This window comes from Dermacentor variabilis, chromosome 2 (assembly GCF_050947875.1).
Source record: "Dermacentor variabilis isolate Ectoservices chromosome 2, ASM5094787v1, whole genome shotgun sequence".
Taxonomy (NCBI): domain Eukaryota; kingdom Metazoa; phylum Arthropoda; class Arachnida; order Ixodida; family Ixodidae; genus Dermacentor; species Dermacentor variabilis.
In genome coordinates, this window is record NC_134569.1 from 237,240,319 (window position 1) to 237,263,799 (window position 23,481).

At 49.0% G+C, this 23,481-nt stretch overlaps 1 protein-coding gene across 2 annotated transcripts in view; it reads left to right on the plus strand.

Moving 5' to 3' along the window:
- The window catches only part of LOC142573168 (uncharacterized), a 275,915-nt gene that overhangs the window by 13,681 nt on the left and 238,753 nt on the right, over nt 1–23,481 (plus strand). For both annotated transcript variants that reach the window (XM_075682735.1, XM_075682737.1), the window contains exon 2: nt 12,256–12,404. In XM_075682735.1, coding sequence (XP_075538850.1) covers nt 12,256–12,404 — 149 coding nt within the window. The remainder of the gene's footprint in view (nt 1–12,255; nt 12,405–23,481) is intronic.

Consider the following 23,481-nt stretch of genomic DNA (forward strand, 5'->3'; position numbering starts at 1 on the left):
GCGCAGTGGTGGCATTGCGATTCCGGACACCATCTCATTTGACAGTTTCAGAGATGCTGACAGTGCTGTACTGACATGTGCAGAACTCGACGAAAACAAGATCATTCCTTAGGTTTCTGCTACCCTGCCGGATGATGACTCCGAGTTGGAAGATGATGCACCATGTCTGCCGCTGCCGTCGCACACGGAGCTTGTACAAGGAGTGACTGTGCTTTCAGCCGCCCATAGTGACCGCACGACCCTCTCCGAGATTCAGGCTGATCTGATTGTGTGTAAATGGAACAGCGTGCAACGGTGGATTCACGATTTCTTCAAGCCTATTGCGGAGCCCGAATAAGTGCGTGGAAATAAAGGATTTTCTTTTTTTTTCCTTTAATATAATATTACGATATCATCGAGTGATGCTCAAGGGACGAGCCACAGCGAGAACGATGACGAAGTGGGTCTGTGCCCTTGGTGCGAGTGAATGTCGGCCTGGTGCTCTGGCTCCAGTCCAGTGTAGATAGCCTGTAAATAGCCTCTTTCGTCTGTGTCTTTCTACACGTAACATTCTGGTGGAGGTCAGCAATCCCCGTCCTCGCCACGGAACTCCGGAGTGGTCGGTACATCGAGCTTGTCACCATGCCTCCCGGTGACGAGCCCACCTCTGCAACGGCTTCTGCTGGTCTGACTGCTCCAATCGTCACGGTGGCCCAACATTGCGACCCTGGTGTGTTCTCTGGCCTGGAGGGATAGGACGTTGACGAATGGATCAAGCTATATGAACATGCCAGCACTAATAATAGGTGGGACCCAACCATTATGCTCACCAATGTCATCTTTTATCTTGGCGGCATTGCACGCGTGTGGTACCAGACGCATGACGACGAGATAAGCAGTTAGGACACTTTCAAAGAAAAGCTACGGGAACTGTTCGGAGACCCCATTGGTCACAGGGTTGCCGCGAGAAAGGCTCTTGCGTCTCATGTTCAGACATCTACAGAGCCGTACACTTCATACATCTTTGACGTCTTGGCTCTATGCCACAAAGCTGACGATGCTATGGCTGAATCAGATAAAGTGTCGCATGTTCTAAAAGGCATCGCCGACGACGCTTTCAATTTGCTTGTTTTCGGCAACGTCTCAACAATCGAGGCCATCATTAAAGAATGCCGTCGCCTTGAACAAGCCAAGAGCCGCCACATCACACACCACATCACGCGGCTACCCAACACCACTGCTCCGTCGACATGTAAGGGTCGACTGCGTCAGGCAACCACCTGTGACGACGTCGCCCATATTGTTTGCCGCGAGCTCGAGGCCGCCTGTTCGCGAGCCTTCTCCGCAATGCCTCCCGATCCGCTAGCAACCACGATTGCCATGATTCAGGCTGTAGTCAGACAGGAATTTGAGAACATGGGTCCAAACTCTGTGTGTTCAACATCTCAACCCAGCGTTCCCCAGTTCTCTACCAGCCCTCCTCGAACCCGACAGTCCTTTTCTACCACATGTCACCGCAACCCGTCCGAATGGCGTACCCCTGATGACAGACCAATCTGCTTCCACTGCTGTCGCATTGGCCATGTCACTCGTCACTGCCGCAACCGATGGCCACCGCCTCCTCGGACATACGCCGCCACTTATTCCCGCACGATTGGACCTTCTGTTCCCTATGCCACCCGCCATGAACCCACTGCCGCTGATGTCCCTGCTCCGAACCTCCACTACAACCGCTCGCCCTCACCTCAACGCCCTCAGTCTCGTTCGCCCCAACCCTGCCGCTTCTCTTCGCCGCCTATCGCCTCCCGGGCCCAGCCGGAAAACTAGGCACTGCAGCTTCTGGAGGTGAAGCTGCATTGTGGACACTGCCCTCAAATCCTCTGCTCACGTTAAACACGAACCAAAACCTTCTTGACGTCGACGTTGATGGCTATCCTGTCACGGCACTCATTGATACAGGGGCACATCTCTCTATTATGAGTGCTGCCTTCCAACAACGACTGAACAAGCTCCTCACCCCAGCGTCGGCATACTTCGTCCGCGTTACGGATGGCAGTACTGTGCCTATCATCGGAATGTGTACGGCACATGTTAGCATCGCCGGCCGCCACACTCCTGTCCTCTTCACCGTGATTGCTCATTGCCCCCACGACCTCATTCTTGGCCTCGATTTTCTCTCCGCACATTCTGCTCTTATTGACTGCTCTGCTAGTACCCTTCGCCTTGAGTTGCCAATTCTCACAGAACCTTCTGACGCACCCCAGTGCCGCCTATGCCCCACTGGCTTTATACGTCTGCCGCAGAGGAGTGGCGAGTACCTCGTCACTCCTCTGCCCGACATTCCACTACAGTATGACGTTACCGTGCCTCACAGTATACTTACTATTACTGCGAACCGCACTTTCATGCCTATCTTTGGATTAGCAAAGCAAATTCTACCGCAAGGTATTTGCCTTGCGAATGTTGATTGTCTCGGCGACCATCACGTAGCAACTTTATCAACCGATGCTTCTTGCGAACTTAGCAGGCCCATCGTGCCAGCCTCGGCCGCCGATCCCAAAATACAGAAAATGGTTGCGACGCACCTGTCTTCTGCGCAGGCTGAAGACCTTTACCAAGTGTTATCGTCCTACAGAGATACTTCCTACAGGCCAGACGCTCGCGGTCAAGCATCGGATTCTTACTGGTGATGCTACTCCTATTCACCGACGACCGTATCGAGTTTCTGCGTCGGAACGCCAATTCAAAGTGAAGTGAACAAAATGCTAGACAAAAACATCATTGAGCTTTCTTCGAGTCCCTGGGCGTCACCTGTAGTGTTGGTTAAGAAGAAGGATGGCACATGGCGCTTCTGTGTAGACTACCTTCATCTGAACAACATTAATAAGAAAGACGTCTACCCGCTCCCACGTATAGACAACGCCCTCGACTGCCTCTACGGTTCCAGCTATTTATCTTCTATTGATCTTCGTTATGGATACTGGCAAATTGCTGTTGACGATATGGACAGAAAAAAACACGTTCATCACACCTGATGGCCTATAACAATTCAAAGTAATGCCGTTTAGATTATGCAACGTCCCTGCCACCTTCGAGCGTATGATGGACACCTTGCTCCGAGGTTTCAAATGGTCCACATGTCTCTGCTACCTCGACGACGTCATCGTCTTCTCGCCCACATTCGACACTCACCTTGAGCGTCTAACTTGATGTATTTCGAAAGGCGAAGCTGCAACTTAATTTGTCCAAATGTCGTTTCGGCCGGTGCCAAATTACTGTTCTGGGCCACCTCGTTGACGCTTCCGGAGTACAGCCTGATCCCTACAAAACTCGCACTGTCCGAGACTTTCTGGTTCTGAAGACAGCCACAGACATTAGAAGTTTTGTAGGGCTATGCTCGTACTTTCGTCGTTTTATTCAAAATATTGCGGCAATTGCTAGACCCCTCACTAAACTTTTGAGGAAAGGCATACAATTCTCGCGGGGTACTGCAGAAGCCGCTGCATGCTCTCGTCTTGTTACTCTTCTCTCCTCACCACCCATTCTCGCCCACTTCGACCCTGATGCCCCTACAGAATTGCGTACAGATGCCAGCGGTCATGGCGTAGGTGCCGTCTTAGCTCAGCGTCAGCGTGGCCAGGATCGCGTTATTGCTTATGCGAACCAGCGCAACTACTCTATTACGGAACGAGAATGCCTTGCTGTAGTCTGGGCGGTTGCGAAGTTCCGTGCTTACTTTTACGGTCGCCCTTTTTCCGTAGTCACTGACCATCATGCTCTCTGCTGGCTCTCATCGCTAAGAGATCCTACAGGCCGGCTTGGTCGATGGGCTTTAAGACTACAAGAATTTTCATATTCCGTGGTCTACAAGTCTGCACCAAGACGCTGACAGCTTGTCGCGTTACCCTGTTGACGACCCTGACTCCTCCAATATTATCAGATCTGCTTGCGTATTCTCTGTCTCGCAGCTGCTTGATTTCGCCGACGAGCAACGTCGTGACGCCTACATCAGAGCACTCAATGACCATATTGAACAATCTCCGGCCGACACCACACTACGCCTCTTCGTCCTCCGCGACGGTACTCTGTACCATCATAACCTTCATCCGGACGGCTCTGAGTTCCTACTTGTCATACCTAAACACCTCCGCTCAACCGTTCTAGAAGTGCTTCACGACGCACCAATGGCAGGACACCTCAGCGCATCTCGAACCTATGACCGCGTACGTCACCGTTTTTTCTGGCCGGGCCTTGCCTGTTCCGTACAACGTTACGTCGCCGCTTGTGAACTTTGCCAACGACGCAAGAAGCCTTCCCAGCTCCCCGCTGGTTACCTGCAGCCGCTTGACATCCCTGCCACGCCCTTCCATCTTGTCGGCTTACACCTTCTCGGCCCATTTCCGGAATCTACATCAGGAAACAAGTGGGTTGCAACCGCGGCAGACTACGCGACCCGCTACGCCATAACCCGCGCTCTTCTGACCAGTTGTGCAACTGATGTTTCGGACTCCCTCCTGCATGATGTCATTTTGATTCTTGGTGCTCCGCGTCAATTGCTAACAGACTGTGGCCGTACGTTCTTGGCCAAAGTCATTGACGACATCACGCGTGCCTGCTCAATACATCATAATTTTACCACCTCCTACCACCCTCATACGAACGGCCTCACTGAGCGTTTTAACCACACTCTTACAGACATGCTATCCAAATACGTTTCAGACGACCACCGTGACTGGGACCAGGCTCTACCTCACATCACCTTTGCGTACAACTCTTCCTGTCTCGGCACTGCTGGCTTTTCTCCTTTTTTACCTCTTGTATGGCCGTGAACCGACGCTACCACTGGACACTGTGCTTCCGTCCACCACAGCATCAACTAGCGCTTATGCCCCTGATGCTATTGCCCTTGCTGACCATGCTCGCCAACTTGCGAGTGCTCGTCTACAAGTCTCTCAAGGCAAACAAAAGCAACGCTATGACCTCCGTCACCGTGATGTCAATTTTGTGCTCGGCACCGTCGTGTTGCTTTGGTAACCATCGCGTAAAGTTGGCCTTTGTGAAAAACTGCTTTCCTGCTACACTGGCCCATATCGCGTGCTTCGCCAAGTGACCGATGTCACCTACGAAATCGTTCTAGCCACGCCCACTACGTCCTCTGCTGTGACAACCAGTGACATTGTCCATGTCGCCCGACTCAAACCCTACAACTCTCTACGCCCCTTGGATATTTAACAGCACCATGATGGCGCTTTTGCCGCCGGGGGGTAGTATTACGATATTGACGCGTGTACTTATCTTTATCGGGCTACCATGTTTCGGCACCTAACAAATGTTATCGAACAGCGCAGGACGGGCCTGCATGTAAAAGAAGTTTCTGGAATGTTATCGAAGTTCCGTCCACTGTCTTTCAACGCAACTTGTGTAATCTGATTGCATATATGCGTGACGCGAATAGTGTAGAACTTTGGGGAAGACACGCAGGTCCGAGCGGTTAATCTGGAACATTCGACGACTGGTCTATAAAAGCCCACGCGCTTGACCCGCTGATCGGATTTTCGACGATCGCCGACCATGTTCGCCGCTATCGTTGTGCTATAAGTGTAGCCTGCTTTTGTGGGCACTGGTTCGCCCAATAAAAGTTAGTTTTGTCTTTCACAGTATTTGCTACTGTGTTCTTCAACGTCACCACCACGTGACATCTGGTGGAGGTGCTTTTCGTTCATGTGCTGGACGCCCCCGACAAGCCGTGATCCAAGCCCGGACCGCAAAGAGAACACCAACGTAGTCCCGGAGCATCGAGCAAGCCACCGTCTTCAACAGCTGCCCCCGGAGCACGGACTTCTGCCTGAGAAGACCAAGAAGATTGCGGACAAGGCAACCCCAATGGCAGCCCCAGCGTCCCCCATCGTGCTGCAGCAGCCCAGGGAACCTCCGACGTTCCGCGGATCAACATTCGAGGAACCGGAAACCTGGCTCGAGACGTATGAGAGGGTCGCAACGTTTCACAGTTGGGACAGCGACGACAAGCTGCGGCATGTCTATTTCGCACTGGAAGACGCCGCCAGGACCTGGTTCGAGAATCAAGAAGCCACCTTAACAACGTGGGACCTGTTCCGAAGCGGCTTCTTGCAAACATTTACAAGCGTCGTGTGAAAAGAGCGAGCCCAAGCACTACTAGAAACCAGAGTGCAGCTGCCAAACGAGACGACCGCGATCTTCACGGAGGAGATGGCCCGTCAGAGGAGAAAAAAAATGTCAGAGGAGAAAAAAGTCTGCTTCCTGATGCGGGGCGTCAAGCAAGAACTTTTTGCAGGACTTATTCATAACCCGCCGAAGACCGTAGCTGAGTTTTCTGCAGAGGCATCGACGATCGAGAAAACTCTGGAGATGCGCACCCGGCAATATAACCGCCAGGGGCTCACGCCGCAGTACGCCATCCAGGGACTGGATTCCGGCCACCTTCAGGAGACCATCAGGGCCATTGCGCGCGAAGAACTGCGCAAGGTCCTGCCTTCGTCGCTGCCCCAAGTGGCTTCGATCGCGACATCGTGAAAGAAGAGGTGCACCGATCGCTTGCAGTTCCCGAGCTGCAACGACAATTACTACAGCCCCAGCCAGAAGTGATGACATACGCCGCCGTCGCACGCCGTCAAGGTCCACCTCCGCGACCACGCCAGTGCCCTGCAACGACGCAATTCCGTCGTCTGCCGCCGCCAGCACGCCCACCCATCGCCCAGCGCACCTACGCGAGGAAGGCGGACATTTGGCGAGCCCCCGAGCACCGCCCGCTCTGCTATCACTGTGGAGAAGCCGGCCATGTGTATCGCCGATGCCCATACCGGGAGATGGGACTGCGAGGTTTCGCCGTCAACGCTCCGCGCCCGCAGCAAGGTGAACGCCCTCGCGATGTCGCCAACTACCTCGCCGCTACTCAGTGGAGCTCTCAACAGACCGTCGCGATCGCCATCACCAGGCCGCTACCTCTCGCCGCAGCGCCGACCATACACTGGCCCAGCCCGGGGCCGGTCAGCAAGCCCATATCCGGAAAACTAAAAGCAGCTGCTAAAGGTGCGGTTGCTGTTCGTCGAACTGACGAAGATCCTCCGCTGACGACGAAGACGACAAAGAAACCATCTCGACGACCTTATGATGACACGCCGCCGTCCCGACGAATTCAGGAAGCCAAGACTACACCGACGAAAGACGGCTTGACGACGCGACGTTCCAGCTTCAGTTCAACACGACGCAGCCGTGAACCGACGCCAAGACCCAACTGCAACGCCAGACAAAGAACCACCTTCCTCGACGTACTTCTCGACGGCCACGCAGTCACTTGCCTTAGTCGACACAAGGGCCGATTACTCTGTAATAAGTGGACACATCGCCGCCCAGTTAAAGAAGGTTAAGACTGCATGGGAGGGCCCCAAAATTCGGACCGCTGGAGGACACCTCATTACGCTGACTGGAATCTGCACGGCAAGAATAACCGTTCATGACCGGACTTACCCTGCCACCTTCGTTGTCCTCCAACAGTGTTCACGAGGCGTCATTCTCGGCATGGACTTCCTGAACCATCACTGTGGAATCATAGACCTGAAGTCAAAATCGATAACGCTGTCAGAAGATCAAGCGATACTGCCGGAGAGCTTTCGCAGTCACCACGCCTTGAGTGTTCTCGAAGATCAAGTGAGCATCCCGCCTCGCTCGAGCATTGTTATTTCGGTCGGCACCGAAACACCCGCTGACGTAGAAGGCGTCATCGAAGGCGACCAAGGTCTACTGCTAGACCGTGAAATTTGCGTCGCAAGAGGGATCGCTCGACTGCATCGAGGGAAAACTGAAGTGTTGCTGACAAACTTCAGCCAGGAGTTCAAGCACATCAACAAGGGCACGACGATCGCATACATCGAGGAAATTCTGGAAAACAGCAATGCGTTTGTCCTCTCTGATTCTGCCGCATCTACCCCGACGACCGTAGTTCCCGAGCCAGACTTCGACATAAATCCAAGTCTCCCCACGATTAAGCAACAACAGCTCAGAAGTCTGCTCCGACGATACAAAGGCTGCTTTTCGACGTCATCGAGGATTCAACAAACACCAGTCGCCAAGCATCGCATAATCACCGAGGAGTGCGCTCGACCGCTCTGCCAGAGACCTTACCGAGTTTCGCCGCGAGAACGTGCAGCTATAAGAGAACAAGTCGACGAAATGCTGCGCAACGACATCATCCAGCCGTCGAAAAGCCTGTGGGCATCCCCTGTTGTCCTGGTAAAGAAAAAGGACGGAACCCTACGTTTCTGCGTCGATTATCGTCGTCTGAACAAGATCACGAAGAAGGACGTATACCCCCTCCCACGAATAGACGACGCATTGGATCGGCTGTGCAATGCTAAATACTTCTCGTGGGTGGACCTCAAGTCTGGCTATTGGCAAATAGAAGTCGACGAAAGAGATCGCGAAAAGACGGCCTTCATCACCCCAGACAGCTTCTACGAGTTCAAGGTTATGCCATTCGGACTGTGCTCGGCGCCTGCAACGTTCCAGCGCGTCATGGACACGGTGTTAGCAGGATTGAAGTGGCAGACCTGTCTCGTTTATTTGGTTGACGTCGTCGTCTTCGCTGGAAATTTCGACGATCACCTCAGGCGGCTTGCGACAGTACTAGAGGCCATCAAGTCGTCAGGGCTTACTCTGAAGCCGGAAAAATGCTGCTTCGCTTACGATGAGCTTCTGTTCCTAGGCCACGTAATCAGCAAATCTGGTGTCTGTCCAGACCCGCAAAAGACAGCTGCCATCGCACAGTTCCCGCAACCCATCAACAAGAAGGCAGTGCGTAGATTCCTTGGCATGTGTGCCTACTACAGGCGCTTTGTCAAGAACTTTTCACGCATCGCCGAGCCTTTGACCCGTCTAACTAAATGTGATGTTGACTTCAATTGGGAAACGCCGCAGGTCGACGCATTTGAAGAACTCAAACGACGCATGCAGTCGCCGCCGGTAGTTGCGCACCTTGACGAGTACGCCGATGCAGAAATCCATACCGACACCAGTAGCCTAGGCCTCGGTGCCGTTCTAGTCCAGAGAAGAAACGGAGTCGAACAGGTGATAGCTTACGCTAGCCGGTCGCTGTCAAAATGGAAGGCAACTATTCTACGACCGAAAAGGAATGCCTCGCCATCGTTTGGGCTACAGCTAAATTTCGCCCTTATCTTTATGGCAGGCCATTCAAAGTCGTCAGTGACCATCATGCGTTGTGTTGGCTAGCGAATGTAAAGGATCCTTCAGGACGACCGGCGCGGTGGAGCCTCAGACTACAAGAATACGACATCACTGTAACCTACAAGTCCGGACGAAAACACTCCGATGCCGATTGCCTATCACGTGCACCCATTGACCCGCCACCGCAAGGTGACGAGAATAACGACGCCTTCCTTGGAATTATAAGCGCGGAAGACTTCGCTGAACAGCAACGGGCAGACCCAGAGCTAAAAGGCCTCGTCGAATATTTGGAAGGGCACACCGACGTTGTCCCCAGGGCATTTAAGCACTGATTATCTTCCTTCACGCTTCAAAACAATCTCCTCGGGAAGAACTTCTCACCAGTCCGTGCCAATTACTTTCTTGTTGTCCCGTCAAGACTTCGTCCAGAAGTATTGCATGCCCTACATGACGATCCGACCGCTGGACACCTCGGATTTTCCCGGACACTAGCGAGGATACAAGAAAAGTATTATTGGCCGCGCCTGACCGCCGACGTCGCCCGTTATGTCAGAACATGCAGAGACTGTCAGAGACGCAAGACACCGCCGACAAGGCCAGCCAGATTACTACAGCCAATCGAGCCTCCTTGCCGACCATTCCAGCAGATCGGGATGGACTTGCTGGAACCCTTTTCGACGTCAATAACCGGAAATAAGTGGGTCGTCGTGGCGACGGACTACCTCACTCGCTTCGCTGAAACAAAAGCACTGCCGAAAGGTAGCGCAGCCGAAGTGGTGAAATTCTTTGTCAAAAACATCCTGCTGCGACATGGCGCCCCAGAAGTCCTCATCACCGACAGAGGAACGGCCTTTACAGCGGAGCTCACCCAAGCCATTTTGAAATACAATCAGACAAGGCACAGGAGGACAACGGCCTACCACCCGCAGACGAATAGTCTTACGGAGCGCCTGAATAAAACCCTCGCCGACATGCTAGCAATGTACGTCGACGTCGAACACAAGACCTGGGATGCCGTCCTGCCGTACGTAACCTTCGCTTACAACACGGCAGTGCAAGAAACAACACAGATCACGCTGTTCAAGCTAGTATACGGCAGGAACCCGACGACGACGCTAGACACCATGCTGCCGCACGTCACTGATGAGGAGAATCTTGACGTCGCTACATGTCTCCAGCGCGCCGAAGCCCGACAGCTCGCCCGCCTGCGGATCAGAAACCAACAGAGGACCGACACCCGACGCTACAACCTCCGACGACGCTTCGTCGAGTACCAGCCTGGCGATCGTGTTTGGGTATGGACCCCGATACGCCGAAGAGGACTGAGGGAGAAGCTACTGCGACGCTATTTCGGACCCTACAAAGTCATCCGACGTATTGGCGCACTGGACTATGAGGTCGTGCCAGACGGCATTTCGCATTCACAGCGGCGCCGCGCACGATCTGAAGTGGTGCACGTGGTGCGTCTTAAACCCTTTTACGGACGCTGCCGAACTTCGTATTCTCTTGTTTTCGTTGCTACCAGTGCTTTTTCTTTATTACTTTCGTTTGTTTGCAGCATCGGGTCGATGCTATTTAAGAGGGGGTAATGACGCATGTACTTATCTTTATCGGGCTACCATGTTTCGCCGCCTAACAAATGTTATCGAACAGCGCAGGACGCGCCTGCATGTAAAAGAAGTTTCTGGAATGTTATCGAAGTTCCGTCCACTGTCTTTCACCGCAACTTGTGTAATCTGATTGCATATATGCGTGTCGCGAATAGTGCAGAACTTTGTGGAAGACACGCGGGTCCGAGCGGTTAATCTGGAACATTCGACGACTGATCTATAAAAGCCGACGCGCTTGACCCGCTGATCAGATTTACGACGATCGCCGACCGTGTTCGCCGTTATCGTTGTGATATAAGTGTAGCCTGTTTTTGTGGGCACAGGTTCGCCCAATAAAAGTTAGTTTTGTCTTTCACAGTATTTGCTACTGTGTTCTTCAACGTCACCACCGTGTGACAATATTATCGAGCGATGCTCAAGGGACGAGCCACCATGAGAACGACGACAAAGTGGGTCTGTGCCCTTGGTGCAAGTGAATGTCGGCCTGGCGCTCTGGCTCCAGTCCTGTATAGAAAGCCTGTAAATAGCCTCTTTCGTCTGTGTCTTTCTACACGTAACAATATTTTTTTCTGACACCTGTTTATTCGGACATTTCCGCAGTCCCGGTGAGGTCCGAATAAATGGTCAGCTTCTGTATATATGAAGGTTTGGAAAACAATGTTTAGCATGCCCATCTGTTGAACAGAACCAAGTACTTTTTTTCCTGCAGAAGCTAAAGAATTAGTGGCGTTATGTTGTACTGAATACCAATGAGGTTCTCAGTTTAATCGTAAACCTCTGTTTTATGCCAATCCTTTATTGGCTAGAAAGTTTTGCTTTCCAGTTTTTCTCCAAATACAGAAGCTACTATCCTGAGAATTCGTTTGAAGTGGATATGCCTTGCAATATCACTAGCTACAATTTCTTGGTAAAAATATTTGTCGTAAAGTAATGAATTAAAGATGTAATTAGTGTAATTATGTTGATACATTAGGCATTAGGCTTCATACTTGAGCGTTAAGGGTTTACCACGCCTTCTGCGAGACATAGCATAATGTTTTATGACGAACCTAGGCAAGAGAAAAATATGCATTTGCCTTTTTTTTCTTTTTTAATATATAATTGTTGCTAGCACCCACTAGTTTTGAGGCTACTCTTTTGCAGCTGTAACAGGGATTGACAAACTCCTCTTCCAGAAGAGACCGCTTCTGAAAAAAACATTGCTCCCTGTCGTGTGTCTGCGGGCGAAATTCTTTTTCGGGAAAAGTCCTTTTGCTCGAAAGACTGTCGAGTGTCTAGTGACAGGGGTATTACAATTGCCATGGGCAATATTTAAACATCTGGTGCAGCTCAAAAAAAAAAAAAAAAAAAACCTTCCTGACAGCTGTTGTTTTCCATCACTAGTGTTTTTTTTTTTTTCACAAGGAGGCGTCCTATACCAACACATCGTGGAAACCTTGTTTCTCAGGTCGGCTGTCTGAAGAGAGAGTAGCACACCAGGAGGCACTGGCCAAGCATGACCAGGAGCTGGCCCGTGTTCAAAGTGAGCACCGCACCGAGCTGCAGCGGCTGCGCGCAGAGCATGAAGCCTTGTCAAGCCGGATTCTCGAAGAGCAGGTGAGACAGGCACTATTTGAATCATGGTATCAGCCATAGGATTTCGTACTAACACTACTGAAAGAAACTACGTCAATGCCATCTACTTGTGGAGCAGTATAACAGTTCATCCAGCATTGAAATGATGAACAATGCATGGATTTGCCTCAGCTTTGTCCTTCAGGCTTCAAACAACCTTGTGAATCGTTATAGTAATGTTGCTCACATTTTGTCATTCACTGTGTGGCGACAGCTGTAGTCATCTAGCCTTTAATTTCTACCATTTGATGATTTTTAACTCATTGCACACGAAAAGGTCGCAGTTTTGGCCAAAAGGCGTAGCATTGATAGCGATATCAAAGTATTAGACTATCACACAAATTAATGCTCCAAGCTTTATGGGCAGTGTAAAATGTCGTAAACATGTGCTAATTAAACGTTTGTGGTGGAGTGCATACACAGACAAACATGAACAGTTCTCACTCGATGAGCATGAGCACTTGCTGTCGCAAGGCTGGCATAGCCAGCAGCAGGGGGGAGTGAGTGTTGCTGTTCCAAAGTGAATGTTCTGTCCTGCAACATTGTTTACCATTTCAAATGTGTCACAACTCCAGAACTCGGCAGATCACATGACTGCAACATATGGCACACTTGCTATGGTTGCATGAGGTGTCTTATCTGGAAAAGCATCGTGACTGACTGCAACGCCAACAGTGACAGCGCGAACGCACCTTGAATGTCCGTATAATTGCTGTATCCTGAATAATTGCTTAGAATATGAAAAAAATTGGCAGTTTTGCCTGAAGGGTAAGTCACCGACAGCGATAACAAGGTTTAGCATTGGGCTTGGACTCTTTGGACAGTGTTCTGACTATGCGCGGCTGTGACATGCAGCTTTGCCAAAACTTCCGGCACCTTGAAAAGCCTTCACATATCATAGATGGCCTGTAATGGCCTGGCCAGTCGTGGGAATCCTGCACCTATTGCACCATTTGGATACTGAAGCAAATTTTTGTACCAAATTCCACCAGAAGTGCAAAAAGGACCAAAATTGTGCCACGCTGCACCAGAAAAGTTTTGGCAGCTTTGGCTCTGGCTGGCATCGGCGAAAGGTTGCCGCCGTGGTCCAGGGCATTGTGTTGTCGGTCTTGGAGCATGTGCAAAAATAACTCTGGTATTCTGGCCAGCTGCAGGCACAAACAGCGCACTCTATTAAACTCCATAAATAGCAATAAAGATAGCCGCTTTCTTTTATCTTGATGCCCCAGCTGGCAAACAGGGGCAGGCAAGTGGGCTGGGGATTTGCGGCCTCTCTGTGAGTGGAGTGGAGTCGCGTGATTGTGCTGGTCCCGTTTCTGCAGAAACATGCACGCATGAGCATTCGCATGCTGCTGGCAGTGCCTTTTCTTTATTTGTGATTTTTTTTAGACTCATGTCGGTGCCATGACACGGTGGTGTTCACTAATGCTACTTTCCTAGCAATTTCTCTTGGAAAACAACTCCAGTCACTTCACAAGCAGGTAGTACAAAAATGGCAGGGGTGTGCAAATAATGAATGTCCCTGAATAAAATTGCATCGAATAGCAAACATTCAAACAAATTTATTCGCGAATCGAATACCTACTATTTGATTTTTCGAATGCAGTTGAACCTTGCACTGACAAAATCAGCAGGGAATGCAGAAAAATCCGCCTTCACAAGAATTTCGTTGTTGTGAAATGAGACAGCACAGGTAGTTAATGCATTGCAGAACGAAACTTTACTGTCAATATTTAGCTAGCCTACTTTTGCAAGGTTGCTTGAGGATATAGCACCGCGTTGCCGACAGTACAAAGTGCGTCGCATGTGTCGATCAGCAGTGGCAGCACTGCCGGGGAGCAGCATTCTCGGTCAATTGCTTTAGGAGATACGATCACTTTTGTGAGAGTTTGGTCAACTCGGCATCGAACGCAGAACAACAGCTCTCCACGCATGCAGCAGCATTTCTCCAGTGCACGCTGTCACCCGTAGTCGCCAACACATGTGGTGTTCACCACAAAAGTGATCGTACCTTGTATACCCGAAGACTGTTGATCGAGATTACGGCCTCTTCGCACAAATCTATGTCCGGCTCCAAATCTGCATGCGATGCCTGTCGGGTGGCACCGAAACCAGTGTTTTTGAAGCAAGGGATATCTATTCCTGAACGATCGCTCAATCACGGCCCAATGCGTGGCACTCCGTGCTACGACCACCATCTCAAGTACAATAAACAATTCCACCTTGGTGGGATGTGGATTTCCTTGTTTCTGCTTAATTTTTCTGGCTGAGGCGCACATTACACACTGCACTAGGTGTGCAAAAAACGTCACATGCCGGTCGCAACTTACTGCCGCTTCAAACAGCCAATCAACAAACAAGATGGTGGCCATGATGTGTTTCTGGCGCGAGTGTTTCTGGCACTTGGTTGTTTTTGCAAAAATGGTGGTGCCCACGCAGGTGTAATGTAGTGGCATTTTACGCAATTTTAGTGCAAAGCAATCGCATTTTAGCACATTTTGGAGCCTGCTATCCTTGCGCGAATATGTAATATGCAGGGTTACGTTCCGGCAAATTTTGTTGATGCGGGATTGTAGTACCGCGACATTTTGTTGTCGAGAGGTATGAAATGTATTGAATCCCATGGGCATTCACCGGAGAAATGAAAATATTTCGTTGTCGATAGAATTTCGTAGTCGCGGGATTTAATTATTGCAGATTGTGACTGTAGTCGATATATTCAGTGCTGAGACCCGCTCATTACAACATGTTTTTTATTTATTTACAGTCGAACCCGGATATATCGAATTCGAAGGGATTGGAAAATAGTTTGATATCGCGAAAATTCTATATACAAATGTACGCTAAAACAGCACTCGCAATCATAACAAATTGTGGCTTACCGATTGGAACAGCCGCGAATCACATAGCCCGTGCATGCAATATGAAAGCATTTTATTTCACGGAACAAAACTCGCAAATTTTCGGCTGCTTTTTCCTCTGGGAAATGAAGTTGAAACACTAGTCTCAATCTTCTCAAGGCTGTCCAGGTTCGAGAGCCCAGTGCCTTCCATTTCGCCGTAACAGCGCCGAATCAGGCTGAATGCTGACACCAGTTCAGTGGCTGTGCACGGACGCGTTTTTTTGAAAACATAGCTGCCCTTGTCGTCTCTGGAATCGCCGTCTTAAACGCCAGCTATTCTGGCCACAATGTCCTCATCAGCGAGGTCGGCTACCGCTTGAACTTCGCTGTCAGCGGTAATGAAGTCCTCAACAGTCACTTTGAACGGGAGAGCGCCGGGAAAATTGGACAAATCGCGAAACGCGTCCTCCAAGCACTCATCATCATCAACATCACCGGCAAGGCCTGCCTTGCCGAAACAGTTGGCTACTGTGGCCTACTTCATGTCATCCCAAGTGCCGGTAATCATTGGATTGCGCCGAGCATCTCCATCTTGCGATCGGTTCTCATGCGGAGGTTTACAAGGAGCCGTTGAATAAGTCGCTTCCTGTAGCCTACCTTGAATGCCTTTATGATACCCTGGTCGAGGGGCTGCAGTCTCGCTGTGGTGTTTGGCGGGAGAAACTTCAATGCGATGTGCTGCAGCTTTCAAGTCGTTTGATGGGCTAAATAGTTGTCTACCAGAAGGCAAACTCGGCGGCCCGACTTGCCCAACTCAGCGTCCCAAGCCTGCAGCCATTCAACAAAAAGTTGACTTGTCATCCAGTCCTTCCTATTACAGCCGTAGCGGACGGGAAGCTGTTTGCAGTTCTTGAAGTAGCGCGGTGACTTGCCATTCCCAATTATGAATGGCCGCAGCTTGCACGAGCCGTCCATGTTGGCCGCAAGCAGCACTGACACACGCACTTTGCTCATTTTACCGCCGTGACATGAGGTTCCATGAAGAGCGAGTGTCTTACTCGGCCAAAAGAGACCAGTTTCGTCTGCATTGAAGATTTCTGCAGGTGAAAACTTTGCAGTGATCTTTGGCCACTCCTCAGAAAGCCACTGCTGCATCTCTTGGCTGCTGACAGCCCCACTTTCGCCTGAAATGGCCTTTCCTACAATGCTGTGGCGGTTTTTAAACCGTTGCAGCCATCCAGTGCCACCGCAAAAGTTCTCTTCGCCAAGAGCCGTAGCAAACCATTTGGCCTTTTCGATTAACATCGGGCCATCCACGGGAATATTTTTTGCCCGGATTTCAAGAAACAACGTATAGAGTGCCTTCACTTTGTCAAAAGCAGCAAGGCGCACACGACACGCTCCTGAGCGACTTTCCTCACCTGTTTTAAGCTTGATGTCCTGCATGTTTTTTAACAACGTACTTAAAGTACTCTGTGGAATGCCAAATGTGTCTGCCATGGAGGACTTCTTTTCTCCGTTCTCAACACGCCGGATCACCTCAAGCTTTCTTGCAAAGTCCAGATTCTTCCTCTTTTCTATGTCCGCGGACGCCATAGCTCACGAGATAACCGCTGTCATACACGCTACACACGGCACCTTGAAACACAGGCGCACACAAGAAAAACGCGCTAGGCACAGATGGAACGGTCCGAGCGAAGCCTGGCCGAGCGGTAGTCAACGGTGCTGCGAAGGAACGACAAAGGGAAAAGAAAGAAGAGAGCGGGGATAAAGATCGGCGGAATATGCCGTCGAAGGCGCTGTGGGCACAATCGCCGCTTCGCTATGCTTTGTTTTTTGAGCCCTCTCTGGCTCTTTCGTCTCCCCTGGTCCACGAGCGACCGTGCCAGACCCTTCTCTTACAACCGGTTTTCTGTCACTTCCTTTCCCCAGGAAGTGTGACTTGGAAACGTCGCCAAGCGTCTCCATGCCGCGCACTCTCTTCGCTGAGCTCCAATGACCTTGCCCAATGCACACACCGGCGGCACAGGAGGAGCGAGAAAGCTCGCGCCGGATGGGCGCAAAAATGGGGGAAAGGCTCTGCGTCTCCGTCGCTAGGTGACGGCTGCGCATTTTTATTTATTTATTGATACTGCAATCCCACTTTGGGGATTTTGGCAGGAGGGTACAAATGTTGAAAAGATCACAAGAAAGGCAACCAACAAATACATAGATACATAAGAGTAAATAAGTAATATAAACTAAAATAGAAGGTAAGTACTAAATTAGACACGATGTAAACAAGGTAAGTGAAGGCTGTTGAACTTGGGTGTTAGTGAGCTGGTTCCATTCAGTTATTGTCCGCGGAAAGAAAGAGTACTTAAAGGAGTTGTTATGTGTGCAAAACGGAGAAATTGTTAATTGGTGTCTTTGTCTAGTGGCATACCGGATGAAAAGGTTATTACGTCTGAAGTGTCTAATTTATAGTGCCCCTTTACAAGATACATAAATTTTAGCCTAGATGACCGGTTTCCTTGCGTTATTTGTGGCAAGTTTGCTCTGGTTAAAAGGGCAGAAACAGAAGAACGTCCAAAGCTGTTATATATGAATCGCACACCCTTTTTCTGTACGCTTTCAATCTTGTTAATACAGTCGACTCCCGTTAATACGACGTTCACGGGGACCGCAAAAAACTTCGAATGAAACGAACTTCCAATTAAGCACAAAACACAAAAAACAGCACTTTATTTGTGGCGAAATCAAGTATTTTCTCCAAGAAAAATAGTCGGTCATCTTGCTTTGCTTCTTCTTGCCGAATCGCGCTGCTGAAAGCAAGTTCTGCAGGCTGTAGATGTGGCGGAACGCTTCTTCCGCGTTATCTTCAGCGGCAAAGAAGCGCTCCGCGAGAGCAAGGCCCGCAGCTACATCGGCAGCCTTAGGTTGCGGCTCGCCTTCAACGTCATCGTCGCTTTCCTGGGTCGCTTCCTGGGTCCGAATAATCTCTACGATTTCGCTATCCGTCAGCGCACCGCACGTTTCAACCGCCCTGTCTACGGCGACGCAATCTTCAAAATTGACGTCCCCGAGAGTATCACCAAAATCAGTGCCGTCAAGCTCGCTTGTTGACGCTTCCTCCGCTGAAATTTCAGAGGCATCCACCAAAGAAGCTGCCACAAAACCGCAAGCCCTGAAGCAGTTTGCGATTGTTTCTTGCTTCACACGATCCCATGCTCGCGCCAACATGTGGATGGCACTAAGCAGGCTTACCTCGTACTTTGTGGAGCTATCCATACACAAAATCATGCGCTTGAGGAGGTGCCGCCTGTATAGGACTTTAATATTCTTGATGATGCCTTGGTCCATTGGCTGCAAAACAGCCGTTGTGTTTGCAGGCAAAAATGCGAGGCGTATTGCACTCAAGGCTGGCACATTCACGTGAGCACTGCAGTGATCGACAAGGAACAACACATTGCGGTTCGAAGCAGCAAACTTGCGGTCCAATTTGCTTATCCAGCTCTTGAAGATTTCGGCCGTCATCCACGCTTTTTTGTTGGCTTCATAGTCCACAGGCAGCGTCTTCACGCTTTTAAAACATCTCGGCTTCGCGGCTTTCCCGATCACAAGTAACCGACATCGTTCCGTGCCAGTCATGTTTGCCGCGATCAGCACAGACACTCTCTCCTTGCTGCGTTTGCCCCCAGCACAGTCGTCGTCCTTGAATGTCAGGGTCTTCTCTGGTAGAAGCCGATATAGAAGAGTGCAGTTTCATCTGCATTGAAGATGTCTTCCGGTCTGTATTCGGCGAGATATTCACGCGGCTTTCCGTCCTTCCACGTGGCGCATGTTTCCTGGTTAACGGACGCCTTTTCACCACACACGCTCTTGAAAACCAGGTCATGGCGATCTTTAAAGCGCGTCAGCCATCCATCTGACGAAACGAAGTCATCGATCCCCAACGTTGCTGCAAGCGTTCGGGCTTTCATCGCAACGATGTCTCCGCTGAGAGGAAGTTTGTTGCTCCTGGGCCTCCCTAATCCAAACCAGCAGAGCCTTCTCCAACTCTGGGTAAGCGCCGGTGCGCATTCGTTTCCGAGAAGTCTTGAACTTGTCGTTCTCAAATGCATCCATTATTGTGCGCTTGTTCTTGATGTAGTTTGAGAGCGTATTCGGCTTGATCCCGTACTTCCGCGCTATGTCTTGTTTGGCGGCACCTCCCTTCTCAACTTCCTTCAAAACCTCGACTTTCGTTGCCGGGTCGAGTGTGCGATAAGAGCCAGGGTTTGCCATGGCTATAAACTGCGCGAGTAGGTATACAAGTCAATTTCGAATCACTCATGGAACAACCTAGCCTATGAGCTTCCCGCACAAAGGCGCTCGACCAACACACGCCTCGACGTAACGCTGCGCACGCTGCAAGACTAAGCTCGCACAATCTCGCCACTGCCAGTATGCAGCGCTGCGTGCACCTATGGCACCCGCGTGGCCTCCGCGATCAGCTCCGGCCACGCATGGCAGCCGCGCGTGGCCTCCGGCGGGAGCCGCTTCGCCTCCCGCCGGAGTTGATCGCGGAGGCCACGGCAGTCGTAGCAATAAATAATCGCGCCGCTCCGAGAAGGATGGCGTTGCGGGCGGCTGCGGTGGCGATGACACCAACGCGGAGCACGGAACTGTTGCAACACTTGAAAAATTGCACATTCTACCAAAGAATGACGGTCACCTCGAGGATCCCGGCTGAAAATTAACTTCCAATTAAACAATATTACTGGATGATGACTTCCAATTATCGAGCGATTTCTTCTATAGGATTACATGCAAAACTGACGGGACCAGCACTTCACTTCTAATTAACCGAAAATTCCAATTAAGCGGCTTCGAATTATCGGGAGTCGACTGTATTAGTCCTAGTGAAGGGGTCCCAGATTATGGCTGCATAATCTAAGGATGAGAGAATAAGCGCTCTATATGCGGTCATGCGGATATCAGGAGTAGTAAATTTTAAAGCTCTTCGTAAAAAGAACAACTTACAGTTTGCATTTCTTACGACCTAATCAATGTGTTTAGTTCAGTCTAAGTTACTTGTTATCCAGAGGCCCAGGTATTTGTAATGAGGTACTTCGTGAAGAACACTGCTGTTGATAGAATAGACAAAGGTTAATGGTCTTTTTTTGTGAGTAACTCTCATGAACACTGTTTTTTCATAGTTTATACACATTTGCCACATATCACACCACTGAACACTTTTGTTGAGTGTATCATTTAAAAGAATTTGGTCAGCTGTACTGTTCAATTCAGTGAAAATCACGCAGTCATCGGCATACAATCGTATTTTGACAGGAATGTTGCAGACAATATCATTAGTAAACAAAAGAAAAAGAAGGGGCCCAAGCACAGACCCCTGGGGAACGCCTGAGTCCACACCAAGAATTGCCGAAGTTTCTCCATTAAAGACAACAAACTGTTTTCGATTGTTAATGTATGCGGCAATCCAGTTTAAAAGTCGCTCGTTATTTAATATTGTCCCTAATTTATGCAATAACTTCTTATGAGAGACTTTATCAAAAGCTTTTTTAAAGTCCATAAAAATTACATTGGTTTGTTTTCCGTTATTAATTGAAAGTGCAAAGTCGTGTATAGTTTCTGCTAGCTGGGTACACATAGAATAACCTTGTCGAAATCCATGTTGATACTTTGTTAAAATATGATGTTTGTCAAGAAACTGCGTTATGTGGTTATGTATAATATGTTCTAAAAGTTTACATGCAGTACAGGTTAAGGAAATCGGATGATAGTTCTTTATGTAGTCTTTCCTCCCATTCTTATGGACAGGTTTTACTCTGGCGATTCCCCAGTCATACGAAACTTGCCCCTCAGATAGTGATCTAGAGAACAGAACACACAAGTATTTTGAGACCCATTCTGCGTATCTCTTTAAAAATGTGTTTGGTATGTCATCTGGCCCTGGGGACTTCTTTACATCGAGTTTTAAGAGCATATTCAAGATTCCAGCTTCACTAATTAGAACATCTGGTATGGGTGGGAAGTTTGCGCCGAAGTGTGGTAAAATATAATTATCAACAGTGAAAATGCTCTTAAATTGCTCATTGAAGGCATTTGAGATTTTTTTTGCGTCATCTACTTGTACACCTTCGATATCAAAGACATTAGAATCGCTAGAAGTCGGGCGTATGTGCCGCCAGAATTGCTCGGGGGACGTGCGTATAAAATTAGGTACGGACTCTCCTAAATACCGTTGTTTGTTAGTTCGTACTTGTGTTTTTAGCTGTAATGTAATATCCACTATTTTCTGCACAGTATAGGAAGAGTTTGCAGATTTTTGTTTTTTGTTTAGCCTCTTGAGTTACCTTTGTAACCGCAATGAGTCCCGAGAGATCCAGGCGCTTTTGCACTTCGACTTCTTTACAATACGGGGAACATATTTGTCGATGCATTCTTTTACAATTATTTTGAATTGATGCCAAAGACTGTTTATATCTCCAGAATTGGATGAGAAAATATCTAAATTAAAGGAAAGCATGTCAATGATAGAGACATCATCTGCTCGTGAAAAGTTAGGGAAACTAGAGGTTGGGTTATTATGTTTAATTACTGCACCAGTCAATTCTAGCAATACTGCAGAATGGTCCGAGATACCAGGTCCGAGATACCTCACAGGAAGTTTCGGCTGTAATTGAACCACTTACAAAAAACAAGTCGAGTATGGACTTTGAGTTACCCTGAATCCTGGTGTAATTTTGAACTACTTGCAGTAAGTCGAACGCGAAGGCCATATCTTTCAGTATTTCACAGTGATAATCATTTCGGTTTCAGGCTGTGAATGTTGACCAATCCACCTCGGGAAAGTTGAAATCGCCTGATAAGATTATTTTGTCCCCAAGCCTGACTTGTGTGTCTAGATACTTTCTTAAGTTTTTGAGGATGCCAACATCAGAACCAGGAGGCCTGTAAATAGCGCCTATAACATACCTGGTATTACCACAATACACTTTGCAAAAGACAGCCTCGACACCAGGCACACCTGCATGCGCAGAGGAGGAGCCTGCTGACTGACTGCGGAAATGTTCTCCCCTGAGGACCAGACACAAATGTCTTTAGGAAAAGCGCACCTTCCAGGGGCGCGGCGCAGCGTTCGATATATTCGAATGTCCGGCGAAAATGGAATTCGATATACTACTCAATTGTCCTATACTTTTACATAGTATTTTCAAGGGGTAATCTGTGCGTTCGATATAGCCAATAATTCGAAATATCCAGGTTCGACTGTATTTATTTAGAAGAATACTGCCAACCTGAGTGCCAGGCTTTAGGCAGGAGTAGGCGTACAAAGCAAACGTGACATTGCAGCATTTCATACATGGTATCGTAACAAACATATCACTGTAATCAAATCACCACGAGGACTAACTAGCACATTCTACCAAGCTTTGTAAGAAAAATAGAACAGATAAAAAAAGAAGAGCAAACATTACAAGACAAGAGAATAAAGACAATGCAACTTGATGCCATGGTCTAAACTCCACTCAAAAAACAAAACAAAAAAAGCAAGTAACAATATGGAGGAAAAATTTCATGACAATGTGCAAGAGAACAGCGAAACGTTTGCGTATTGTACGATATCAGTAGATGAAGAATTTCATTTCATTTCATTTATTTCACCTTAAAGGTCCAAAGGCATTACATAGGGCGGGGGGGTAGGGGGGGGGGGCGTACAAAGTGTAATATACCATTTCACAAAATCTCAAAGAGAAGAAAAAAAAACGCACTACAGAAGGTAGACAATCCAAGAGCAATGACAGTGTTGCAAAGCGGGACAAAAATGAGCATTCTAAAATGGCATAGGACGAGTATATTCAGTTAGAGTGCCACATGTGATTGTTTAGTATATTGCAGAAAGTTTGTCGGTTACTGCACGCAGCTATATTACCAGGTAGGTTGTTCCATAGTGTTATACCATTGGGAAAGAATGAGTTATTCGTGGCAGAAGTGCGGCCATTGATTGGTGCTGTGGGGTGGCTGTGGTTTGTGCGGGATGAAATTCAATGAGATGGTTGCAGGAGGACGTGTCGTGATTGAGGGTGATAGAAGAAACCATGGATGAGGCACAGTCAGGAAACAATATGACGAGATTCAAGTGATGGCAGATTCAGCAATTCTTTCAGTGTGGTGATGTTGGTATCGTTTTAGTGCTAGGAATATATAAAATGGGCAGCGCAGTTTCGG